Source organism: Muntiacus reevesi, chromosome 5 (assembly GCF_963930625.1).
Source record: "Muntiacus reevesi chromosome 5, mMunRee1.1, whole genome shotgun sequence".
NCBI classification, from domain to species: Eukaryota; Metazoa; Chordata; class Mammalia; order Artiodactyla; family Cervidae; genus Muntiacus; species Muntiacus reevesi.
The window spans coordinates 84,897,499-84,910,590 of NC_089253.1; the positions used below are offsets into that span (position 1 = coordinate 84,897,499).

At 39.4% G+C, this 13,092-nt stretch overlaps 1 protein-coding gene across 1 annotated transcript in view; it reads left to right on the top strand.

The window, feature by feature from the left end:
* The window catches only part of MROH9 (maestro heat like repeat family member 9), a 227,068-nt gene that overhangs the window by 189,065 nt on the left and 24,911 nt on the right, over positions 1-13,092 (top strand). The window contains exons 9-13 of the mRNA XM_065936410.1: positions 4,124-4,278; positions 8,078-8,240; positions 9,358-9,500; positions 10,776-10,913; positions 12,629-12,749. Of these exons, the coding sequence (XP_065792482.1) occupies positions 4,124-4,278; positions 8,078-8,240; positions 9,358-9,500; positions 10,776-10,913; positions 12,629-12,749 (720 nt within the window). The remainder of the gene's footprint in view (positions 1-4,123; positions 4,279-8,077; positions 8,241-9,357; positions 9,501-10,775; positions 10,914-12,628; positions 12,750-13,092) is intronic.

A 13,092-nucleotide genomic window follows, 5' to 3' on the forward strand; every position in this document is an offset into this window, starting at 1 on the left:
TCAATGAATCTACAGCAAAGAAAATAATATACAATGGAGAAAAGACAATCTCTTCAAGTTGTGCTCAGAAAATCGAATATATATAATATATTAGAACATTTATACATATATATTATATATATATATCTAATATAATAATATTAGAAAATTTCTAACACCATATATAAAAAATAAACTCAAAATGGATTAAAGACTTAAATGTAAGACCAGATACTATAAAAATACTAGAGAAAAACATAGGCAGAACATTCTTTATGTAAGTCTCAACAATATCTTTTTGGATCCATCTCCTAGATGGCATAATACTATACACTAAAAATAAAAATGTATATAATGTAAAAATGGAAATAAAAACAAAAATACACAAATGGGACCTAATTAAACTTAAAAGCTTTTGCACAGTAAAGGAACCCATAAGCAGAACAAAATGCAACCTATATAATGGGAGAAAACATTTGCAGATGATACAACCAACAAGAGATTCATTTCCAAACTATACAAACAGCTCATACAATTCAATACAAAGAAAACAAGTAACCCAATCAAAAAAGTACATGAAATGATGCTTAATATCACTATTAGAGAAATGCAAATGAAAACTACAATAAGGTAACACCTCATACCTGTCAGAATGGCCATCATCAAATAGTCTACAAATAATCAATTTGGAGAGGGTGTGGAGAAAGAGGAACCCTCCTCCATTGTTGGGAATGTAAATTGGTACAACCAGTATGGAGATTCCCTAAAAGGCTAAAAATAGAGCTACCATCAGATTATTCAGTGATAAAAAAAAATGAAACAATGCCATTTGCAGCGATATGGATGGACCTAGAGATTATCACACTAAGTGAAGTAAGCCAGATAACAAAGATAAATAACATATAAAACGAAAGTGAAAGTCGTTCAGTCGTGTCCGACTCTTTGTGACCCCATGGACTATACAGTCCATGGAATTCTCTAGGCCAGAATACTGGAGTGGGTAGACTTTCCCTCTCCAGGGGATCTTCCCAACCCAGGAATCGAACCAGGGTTTCCTGAATTGCAGATGGATTCTTTACCAGCTGAGCTAACAGAGAAGCCCATATATATAAACTAACACAACTTACAAATCAACTATATTTCAATAATGCTTTTAAAAAAGGTAAAGCCATAAAACAAGAGAAAAAGGTGAATGAAAATGGGAAAAATAAAACTAACACAAAGCCCATAAAGAGAACTTGCAAGATTATAACTCATTGTTTACCATTCTGGCCATTCCACTAACACACAGTTCATTTCTTCAAAATACAGATGCATGTCTTCTTTAACTGTCAAAATGTCTTTGGAAGGGTATTGTTCCATTATTATTCTATTCCATTATCTTGACTTGCTTTTTAAAGGAATCAAGTTATACATATGCTTTCTGAATTGAGCTTATATGCTTTACCTAATAAAGTCTACCCAACCAAAATAAACCTTTCTTTAAAAATGGCTTTTCTCCTATTATCCATAAATGCATAGACTGGGAGGCTGCCAGAATGGTAGAATAGGAGGGCCCTGAGCTCAAAAAGGCACACCAAAATTGCAGTTATTGACAGAGCAACTATTGATGAGAAAGACTAGGAAACTAGCAGAAAAACAAATCTACAACTAAAGAACTAAAGAAGGAAGCACAATAAGATGGGTATGAAGTGCAGAGACACTATACAGTCAATATCTATACCCCCAGGTCGGAGACCCATGAAGCAGAGGAGAATCACAATTTCAGAGGTTCTGCCCAAGAAGTAAGGCATCTAAACCCCACATTGGGCTACCCAGCCTGGGGGTCCTGCACCAGAAAGATGAACCCCCAGAATATCTGATTTTGAAGGCCTCTGAGCCTTGCTTTCAGGAGAGTCAGAGGGCTGTAAGAAACAAAGACCTCCCTTTTAAAGCATACACGGTACACAGAAGTACAGAACAGACTTTTGAACTCTGTGGGAGAAGGTGAGGGTGGGATGTTTCAAAAGAACAGCATGTATATTATCTATGGTGAAACAGATCACCAGCCCAGGTGGGATGCATGAGTCAAGTGCTTGGGCCTGGTGCACTGGGAAGACCCAGAGGAATCGGGTGGAGAGGGAGGTGGGAGGGGGGATCGGGATGGGGAATATGTGTAACTCTATGGCTGATTCATATCAATGTATGACAAAACCCACTGAAATAAATAAATAAATAAATAAATTTTTAAAAATAAATAAATAAATAAAGCATACACAGTAAAACTCATATGCTCGAAGACCCAGGGCAGAAGCAGTAATTGAGAAAGAACGTGGATCAAACACACTGATCTTGAAGAGACTCCTAGAGACACAGGAGGCAACTTGGACTCACCTGGAGACATAGACTCTAGTAAGTAATGAGGATGAAAGTTACAGTGTGGCAAACATAGCCAAGAATAAGGTAATATCTTCACACAATGACAGATGAGAAATTTACATGGTGAACATTTTATAACATATAGAAATATGAAATCACTATGTTGTATGCCAGGAACTAAGGAAGTGTTGTAGGTCAATTATATTTTAAAAACAAATTAAATTCATAGAAAAGGAGAGAGGATTTGTGGCTTGCCAGAGGCTGGTGGGAGGGGTAATTTTCAGTTAGAAGATAAATAAGTACTAGGGATATAAGGCACAACATGATAAATGTAATTAACACTGCTGTATATTATATATGGAAGTTGTTGAGAGTAAATTCTAAGAGTTCTTCTCCAGAAAATATTTTTTCTTTTCCTTATATTTGCATGATGGATGTATGCTAAATTTATTGTGGTAATCATTTCATGATGTATGGACATCAAATCATTATGCTATATGCTTTAAACTTATACAATGCTTTGTGTCAATTATGATCTCAATAAAACTTGAAGGCGGTGACTCTCATGGAGGCGGCAAGCACGACATGTGTCTGTTGCCCTCATTAGGTTTAATTACCCAGTTGGATCATGGTCATATCTTAGTGTCTCAAAGTGCTCTAGCAATTGTCAGGGGTTTACATGAGGTGACCATGGGTGTACCAAACTGTACAAAACTGTATGGAAACTGTATCAAAGTTGTACATATTTCTAAAATGAAAAGGCTCTCATATTCACCTCACTCTGCACTTTGCTGTTGGTGTGACAAGGCATTTAAAGATGTTCCTGGCATTTTTTTTTTAATTTGTAAGGTGGTGGGTTAACTTTATGGTCATTGGCTAGAAATCCCAAGTTCTCAACTGTACATATATCTATAGTTTGTAAAAAGAACAAAGCAACCGAGATACACTCTTAATGTTCCTTGCTTGGTGTGGAGGTTGTTGGGCAATGCCTTCCAGGGGGGCCGTAGCTCAGGGCATGCACTGTGGAACCGGACCTGTGGACACTGAAGTGGGCATCCAAGGTTGTCTCGTTTTTGTATACAGTGACATAGCATCCCGCTGCCATTATTAGCTGTGGAGAAGGAGAGGGTCAGCTGGAATGGGAATTGTTTTGGATCGTTTTTCATTGAAGTGCTTCCCTTGTGGCTCAGCTGGTAAAGAATCCGTCTGCAATGCAGGAGACCTGGGTTTGATCCCTGGGTTGGGAAGATCCCTTGGAGACAGGAAAGGCTATCCACTCCAGTATTCTGGCCTAGAGAATTCCATGGACTATATAGTCCACGGGTTTGCGAAGAGTCAGACGTGACTGAGCGACTTTCACTTTCAATGAAGTACAGTAGTTATAAACTTTTTTAAACAAACCATAGAACTCTGCATTGTCAACAAAGCCAAGAGCCACTGCACCGATGAAAATTCAAGAACCTTCTGTACCAAACATGATCTGCAATGTCCTATTAATTTTTTTGTATGTTTGGAGTACTTAAATGTTTTTGAAATCAAATAAACAGTATTACATTTTTAAAAAACATCAAGGAAAAAAAATAAATGCATGTTAATTTCTCATGCAAATAATCATTTCATTATGTAAAAAATCACATAAATATGCTTTTCATTGGTGCTTATTTGTGTGTTAGTTGCTGCCTTTGTCATTCTGAGAAGGACTAAATTCTTATGTCTAAGAAACGTTTGGTTTATAAGTGCCTAGGGAACAAAAGACTCTAATTGGCCTGTGAAATTGCTTTTACAGGTGTCTAAAATTGTGGATACTATTTATAAGCAATTGTGTGGAGATGATTCCCCCATTTTGAGGGAAGCTATGTTGCGGGTCATCACTTTGTTGACACGTACTTCACCGAAGAAAGTCATCTTTCAACTTATGGACTACCCAGTACCAGCAGATGAGTAAGGCCCCTCACGCTCCTTCCTCAGGGTTTGCTCAGTCTTGAGAGTCAGATAGAGCGGGGCAGGTCAGATTTCCTTTCTTTTTTTCCTGAAAGATAATGTCTATTTTTACACCACATGGGATGATTGTAAGGCTTAACTAAGATCATATACAGTATGTATAGCTTCATAAAATACGTGACACATAGTAGACAATCAAGAAATGATCATTGTTATTATTTATTCAAGGCTTTAATTGTGTTCTGTTGTGTATCCCACATTGAAAAACCTCTCCTCAAAGTAATAATGGTTTTTTCCCCATATGTGATAGAATTCATAGTAAGTTTTTTTTTTTCACTTATGAAGGACAGACCTAAGATATTTCCACCAACCAATAAAATAAAATAAAACAAAAAAATTCCCAGGTATAGTTGGGAGTCTCCTGTCCCTTAACTGTTTATTTGAAATTCATGATCCAGGGTCAGAAGAAATATTTAAGAAGAAAAGATGCTAATGTGAGCCTATGTGACTTTATGAATCTAACAGCCAAATTAGAAGAGCTTATTAAATCACATTACTCCATTTCTATAGTTCATACATTGGAAGGGAAGGTATTACTTCTCTATTACAGTGTAAAAGGCAGGAAGTTACATTATGGAAGGAATTCAGGCCTTGGAAACAAATTGACCCTTATATCCTGTGTGACATCATGTAAGTTTCATAAACATCATGATCCTCAATTTCCTAATCTGTGACATGAGAAAACTTTTTATCTGTGAAGCTGTTACATGGATTAAATTAGTTAATGTCTATAAGAGGGCAATGAAATCAACAAAATGCTAAACCAATTTTGTTGATTTTTTCAACAAGCCAACCAAGTTTATTGGTTTTTTGTTGGTTGTTCTTGTTGTTGTTGACTTTTTTCAAATGAGAGATTGCATTTTTTAAGGAAGCTTAAATTCACAAAGTATTTTACTACTTAGGAAATTCCTGAAAAGTAAAAATATTCATAAGACTCAGTGTTTTCTTGTTTAGGTAGGAACTGAGTACCCATTGTGTGTAAAGTATTCGCATCCTTCAACCATTTTGTTGAGGAAAGTGAATATACCCACATGAATATAAGATAAAAGCTGCCAATGAGTCTATCATGAACAGGATGAATTGAGAAGGTACAGAAAGCAAACAGAATTAGATGAACTTTATTAAATTGGTCACCAGCAGGTCTTGTGCAATAGTAGGTGAGCTACTTAATAAAGTTCATCTAATTCTAATTATGTTTGCTTTCTGTACCTTCTCAATCCATACTGAATCAGTTCTAATGAGGTGGATGAAACTGGAGTCCATCATACAGAGTGAAGTGAGCCAGAAAGAAAAACACCAATACAGTATACTAACGCATATATATGGAATTTAGAAAGATGGTAACAATAACCCTATATGCAAGACAGAAAAAGAGACATAGATGTATAGAACAGACTTTTGGACTCTGTGGGAGAAGGTGAGGGTGGGATGATCTGAAAGAATAGCATTGAAACATGTATATTATCAATTGTGAAACAGATTGCCAGTCCAGGTCTGATGCATGAGACAGGTGCTCAGGGCTGGTGCACTGGGATGACCCAGAGGGATGGGATGGGGAGGGAGGTGGGAGGGGGGTTCAGGATGGGGAACACATGTAAATCCATGGCTGATTCATATCAATGTATGGCAAAAACCACTACAATATTGTAAAGTAATTAGCCTCCAACTAATATAAATATTAGCCTCTTGAGAAACCTATATTAGCCTCTTGAGAAACCTATATTAGCCTCTTGAGAAAACTATATGCAGGTCAGGAAGCAACAGTTAGAACTGGACATGGAACAACAGACTGGTTCCATATAGGAAAAGGAGTACCTCAAGGCTGTATATTGTCACGCTGCTTGTTTAACTTACATGCAGAGTACATCATGAGAAACGCTGGGTTGGAAGAAGCACAAGCTGGAATGAAGATTGCTGGGAGAAATATCAATAACCTCAGATATGCAGATGACACCACCCTTATGGCAGAAAGTGAAGAGGAACTAAAACGCCTCTTGAAAGTGAAAGAGGAGAGTGAAAAAGTTGGCTTAAACCTCAGCATTCAGAAAACTAAGATCATGGCATCTGGTCCCATCATTTCATGGGAAATAGGTGGGGAAACAGTGGAAACAGTGTCAGACTTTGTTTTTTTAGACTCCAAAATCACTGCAGAGGGTGAATCCAACCATGAAATTAAAAGACGCTTACTCCTTGGAAAGAAAGCTATGGCCAACCTAGATAACATATTAAAAAGCAGAGACATTACATTGCCGACAAAGGTCCGTATAGTCAAGGCTATGGTTTTTCCAGTGGTCATGTATGGACGTGAGAGTTGGACTGTGAAGAAAGCTGAGTGCTGAAAATTGATGCTTTTGAACTGTGGTGTTGGAGAAGACTCTTGAGAGTCCCTTGGACTGCAAGGAGATCCAACCAGTCCATCCTAAGGGAGATAAGTCCTGGGTGTTCTTTGAAACGACTGGTGCTGAAGCTGAAACTCCAGTACTTTGGCCACCTCATGCAAAGTGTTGACTCATTGGAAAAGACCCTGATGCTGGGAGGGATTGGGGGCAGGAGGAAAAGGGGACAACAGAGGATGAGATGACTGGATGGCATCACCTACTCTATGGGCATGAGTTTGAGTGGACTCCGGGAGTTTGTGATGGACAGGGAGGCCTGGAGTACTGTGATTCATGGGGTGGCAAAAGGTCAGACATGACTGAGTGATTGAACTGAACTGAATATAAATAAATGGGGGGAAAAAAGGGGGGGGGGAAGAAAAATTACTATCATAAATTTTAAAAAAAGAAAAAAAGAAAAGATTAGAATTTGTAGGTAAGCTTAAACAGAGAAACAGAAAGAAGATCTGGTCAGCCAGAAGATATGATTAAGAGGCAAAGGAAAAGGCCTTGAAAGATTTGATGTCCATGTGGTTCTAAGCATGGTTCTATGAATAAGCTTTGCAGAAAAAGCATTTGGTACTAGGGTTCTAGAGAGCTGAGTGTGTCCATGTTCTGAGGGGCCAGGGCCCCATATTAAGAACCCAAACACAGAGAGAATGAGCAACAGAGTTCAGAACTCAGCACAGCTTGACAAAGTATCAAGAATATACAAACACAGAGGACTGTTTTTAAAATGAGCAACAGTAAGAATAATCTTGAAGGGTAGCAGGTATGTAAGGACAGGCACTTGGGAATTGGAGGCTGAGAAGCTGGGGTTCTAGTCACATCTGTTGAACTGATTAGACATGTGACATTTGGGGAAATGGCTTAGTTTTTAAATTTAACTTTCTATTTTTTTAAGTTATGTAGATTTTTATTTAGTTAGCTTTTAATCTAGCTTTTTTAATTGATTTATTTACATATATGTTAATTTGTATATCGATACCAGTTTTAAAATATTCAATTATCCCTGGGCAAACAAGGTCACAAGGTAGGAAGGAGGAGTATGGGGTATAGAAGCTGATCAGTTCCTGACTTTGAGCTGAACAGATATTTAAATAACAGTGGGAGATGAACTTGCAGACTGAGAGACTGTATTTTCCGTAAGACCTTATTAAAATTCTTCCTCTGTTTTCAAGGACAAAAATCTTAATGGGATCATTTGGGAATGGGAATATCAGCTTGTCTGGGACTTGTCTGCAGTTTCTTTGCTCTATAAAGACATAAAACCAAGACTGTTTCCCTCATTTGAGTCACACTGTTGAGCAGGAAATGAAAAGTGCATGATTCTCATGTTCAGGGCTGGGGGGTTGTGTTTGCAGCATTTTGATACTGATGTGGTATGCAGCCGGTGCTGAGTCAAGCGTGGTCCCTCATGTACTGAAGACAATCTTGTTGATACTGAAAGGAAAGCCTAGAGAAATGGAGAAAATAACAGAAAGAAAACATTTCTCTCTCAGCGCTACGAATATGATGCCTGTGGCGGTAACTAACACAATGAGTAATTTCTGTATGTTGTCATTGTTTTCTTAATCATGAAAATTCCTATCTGCCCACAAACTCAGTCATACTTCCTTGACACAGTTTGACTCTCATTCATTCATTCATACACTCAATGCACATCCATGATCACAAAGCTTACCCTCTTATAAGAGACACAGACAATGAACCAAAAAATATGTGTCATATGTCAGATGATACAAAGCTTAGAAGAGATATAAAGCAGGGTAGGAAAAAGAAGTGGCTGGGAGGGTTCAGTAAATTGCTCAGGGCAGGTCTCTCTACTGTAGTAATCTAATCAAAGACCTGAATTAAGTGAGGGAGTGATCCTTGCAGGTACCTGGGCATGACAGTCCTAGACAGAGAGAAGGGCAAAAGCCATGGAGTGATGGGAGTTTACCTGCTATGTTAGTGAAGCAAGGTCAAAACATCTGGAGAGAATTTTAAGCGAGGGTGAAAGTGTAGGAGATGGTATTGGAGAGGCAGCCACCAGTCAGGTCATATAGACTTGATAGGCACGTGAAGGCCTAATCTCATTCATGCCATCTTTATATATCTCCCAAGCCCCCACACTGGCACTCCTGAGAGTAAATTCAAGTCTTATAGAGATATAATAGGAAAAAATGGATAATGTTCCACCAACAAGTTGTGGTGAGATGTGTTTCTCTGATATTGTAGGTATTGTAGTGGTCAGGGCACGAAACAATTTGTTAGTGACCTGGTATGCCCCGCCCCCCTTAAATATTTCACTGTCCTGGATTGTTGAAGCCCTGGGAGGACCTGCGTTATCAACCACACAGGCATGGAGCCTGGGGAGGTGTGTCCTCCTTGGGGATCAGCTTGCTTCCTGCGGTTAGGCAGTCAGGCACTGTTGATAGTGCTTTGGGAGCCCATGGAGAGAAAATGCTTGGCACAGTTCCTGCTTCAGAATGGACTTAGTGACCGTTATTGAATGAATGAGTATACATGCGCGCTTCACGTTTCCTTCAAGGAAATTGGGGGAAGGGTTGCAGAGTCTCTCCCTTCCCACGTCCCTCATCACTGCTGACTGGGTTTAAAGGGAGGTGGTTACATTCTTGACGCCTTTTCCTTTCCATTACAGGCATCCCAGGCCCTGTGCACATTACTGCCTCTTGGTCCTTACAAGAAAGCGGTGGCCCAGTTTTTCCCCCAGCTTCTGATGGCCCTCATGCTTCAACTCTTCTACAGCAGCAACCTGAGACTGATGACAGAAGACAGGCCTTTGTGAGATACTAGCGGTTGTTTCCGACTGAATAAGAAATGTGCTTCCAGCTGTCAAACATCTCTACTCCCTTGGGTTCCTTTGGAACTACATAATCCCATGTGCAGTATATTCATTTATTATAGCTTTCTCCCCCTTGAAGGGTAGGATGCCTTTGGGAAAGTAATTACCCTAAGTACCTCAAAGTAAGCTAGGACCTTCCCTGAATGTGTATGTAGTATATAAAAAAAAAAACCACACTCCCACAGAACACAGTTTATTCCTGCCACAAAGGGAGGCCACCATACAGAAAGAGTAGGGAGGAGCAGCAGGTCCAGAGCTGGACATGTACTAGCTCCGCCATTTACTCTGATAGTGATCTCTCAGGGTAAATTAGGTGTGAGGTGAAATAATATGCCCAAATGTGTTTTGTGAAAGGTAAAGTCGCTTTGTAGTTGGTGATGTAATGGGTGGGCTTATGATAGCATGCTGCCATTCTGTCCAGGTGTGCATGCATGCTAAGTCACTTCAGTCATGTCTGACTCTTTGCAACCCCATGGACTATATAGCCCACCAGGAAATTCTGTCCATGGGATTCTCCAGGCGAGAATACTGGAGTGGGTTGCCATGCTCTCCTCCAGGGGATCTTCCCAACCCAGGGATTGAACCCGCATCTCTTATGTCTCCTGCATTGGCAGCTGGGTTCTTTACCACTAGTGCCACCTGGGAAGCCTGCCATTCTGTCCACATAAGGTAAATTCAGCTTTTCTCTTTTGCCCAAGAGATTACAGTTAGCTTTGCTACTGTGCAGGGTAATCTGGACCCAACTGTCTGCTATTTGCCCTCATCTAAGCCAGGCAGGACTTTCAAACACAATCTGTCCCATTAAGATATTAAGTATGCTAATATAATCCACTCTCTTTCAAGCAGACATACACCAAATCATCGCTAGTAGGTAAGAATGTATTCTATTTATTTAAAGCATCCAAAGAAGACAATCAATAGGCACCTTTAGCATGTTTTCACATCATTTAGCATCTTTTGCTAATAAGCTTTTAATAAACTGATATGCTGCTCTACTATTAATCCTAGATTTTACATGCTACAATTTCAGTTTCACCCTACATCCCACAGCCTGTTAATCAGGAGAGATGAAGACCATTTAGTGCTCTTTTCCTTTGAAGCATCCCCGTTCACAAAATCAGCACCCTGTCCATTGTAGAAAAGGCAGGTCACTTGTATTTAGATAGGTAACAGCTACTGGCAGGTGATGACGCTCCTCTTCTTTTGGCCCTTAGCTATGCCCGTGATGCCCTGAGAGTTCTGCTGAATTGTTCTGGACTTCAAGAGGTGGATACTGCTCTAAACAAAAAGAACTGCTGGAACCAGTTTTCCCAAGTACTGTTTCACCATCACGGAGTCTACCTTGTGGCCAAGTAAGAACAGGGGCTTTGAGAAATGTTCTCTTTCCCACCTTTTTCATCTTTCTTCAACTGAGCCACATGGGAACACAGTCAGTATCCACTCCAAACTTCCAAATCTCTCTTAATGATCTGAACTGCCATTCAACTTCTACTTTTTCACTTGTTTTTGAGGGGGGTTTATTTTTTCTTGCCTTGCTCTCTTACCTAAAGATACAGATACCAAATTATCCTTCCTCCACCCAACAAGTTTCCCTTTCAGATATGGAGAACTAGAGGGGAATCTGCTTCTTCCTTCCTCTGTTGTTAGCTGATTTCTGCTTTATAGACAGCAGGTGGTTATAAATGTGCTCCCACTTAGAAGAGGTCTGATATAACCCTGTGCCCAATGAGACAGATAAATTTGGGAAAGTATGATAGAAAAGGGTTTTTATTTGTACCACAGTTCTTTGTCTAGCTAGTCCACCAGTGAATAGCAAGTTTCTGATTACAGGAATCAGATTTTCTGATCAAGAATCACGATACATGGCCTTGACAACTTAGCAGACCATTTGAAGTTGTGACTGACTCAGAAAGTACAGTGTATATGGTTTCTGGACTCTTGGTGCTTTTAAGCCAACATTTTATTTGCACATAAATTTCAAGAACATATCTTATTTTATATAAAAACAAAAGGTGCTAACTTTCCATCCTACAGATAGAGTCATTCATTCGTCAGTACCCTAGTACATTTGTATCTTCTTACTCAAAGCATGGTCCACATACCAATAGCAATAGCATCACCTGGAAGTGAAATATGCAGAACCTCAAGGCCCTCTCCAAACCTACTAATCAGAAGCTGCATTTTAGCAAGATCCCTGATTGATCTGTATGCACATTCAAATTTGAGCATCAGAAAAAGACCCTGATATTGGGAAAGACTGAGATCAGGAGGAGTAGGGGGCAACAGAGGATGAGATGGTTGGATGGTATCACCCACTCAATGGACATGAGTTTGAGCAAACTCCAGGAGATAGCGGAGGACAAAGGAGACTGTGCGCTACAGTCCATGGGGTTGCAAAAAGTCAAATGCAAAATAACATCTGAACAACAACACTTAAGTGCTTCTGTACCTGGAATCTTCAAATCGAAGCTCTGTTATGTGATCCTTCCCAGTCCTGCCAATCTGATCTAGGCCAGCATGTTGGAATAACTGTGAGCCTGGTTACTGGCCCAAGTGTCTTATAGAGAATGGCTCAGTGAATCAGGGCTCACCACCTCTTCTCCTTAATAACCTAGGATATCTGCCAGGATAGTTTCTTAATTATATCATTCAAAGGAATGATTTGGTCTAAAACCACCAATGCAAACTGTGTGGCCATCTTTGATTGCCAAGATATTTATTTTGCATTATTTATTTTTTCTCCTTTTGGTCAGGCATGGATGCGAGCTTGCAGTAACATAGGGCAGTCTGTACTGTGACAAGGGATAGGAGAAATGGGAAAGAGGAGTGATGTTAAGGACAGAGAGATTTTCAGTGATCCAGGTATATTTAACTCCCCAGAGTCTGCATAGAATTCATAATGGGGCTGCAATTTACCTTGGATTAAGGGATATTTGAGACTATTCTTTTTATCTGCATGATACAAAATATAAGGCTAATGGCTCTCCCTCTTCTACCATTAGCATTTGCTGATGCAGAAAGTGTTTTTATCTTCTTTGCTAATTCAGTGCCTTATTCTCCTTTACAGAACTCTCAGTGAATATAAATTTCCACAGTTTCCAGAGACCTTGCATTATCTCTACAAACTCGCTGTAGAAGGTCCTAGAAGGTCAGAAGACAGTGTCATCACAATAACATTTCTCACTGAAGTGAGTTTCACTAGGAGACTGTGAATAACTGGGTTCTCATTTCCTTTCCTCATGCAAACTTAAATCAACACTCCAATGTTTTATCTCCCTCTCCAAATACTGATTCTTACCAAAAGTTAAGACAATAACAGATATCTGAAGCTGAGGGGGTAAGGTGAAGATAGATTTGGATTATGAGAGGGTTGTCCCTTTAGACTGTTCCAGAAGTTGGCCTTTGAAGGGGTGTGGATTGTGCAAACTAATTATTTTTGTAGCACTAACTCATATATCTCTGCATGCTTGTTAAAGTATTTGGATAATTGAGTTTACTAAAGGTGCTAGGTGACATTTGGATCTAAATGAG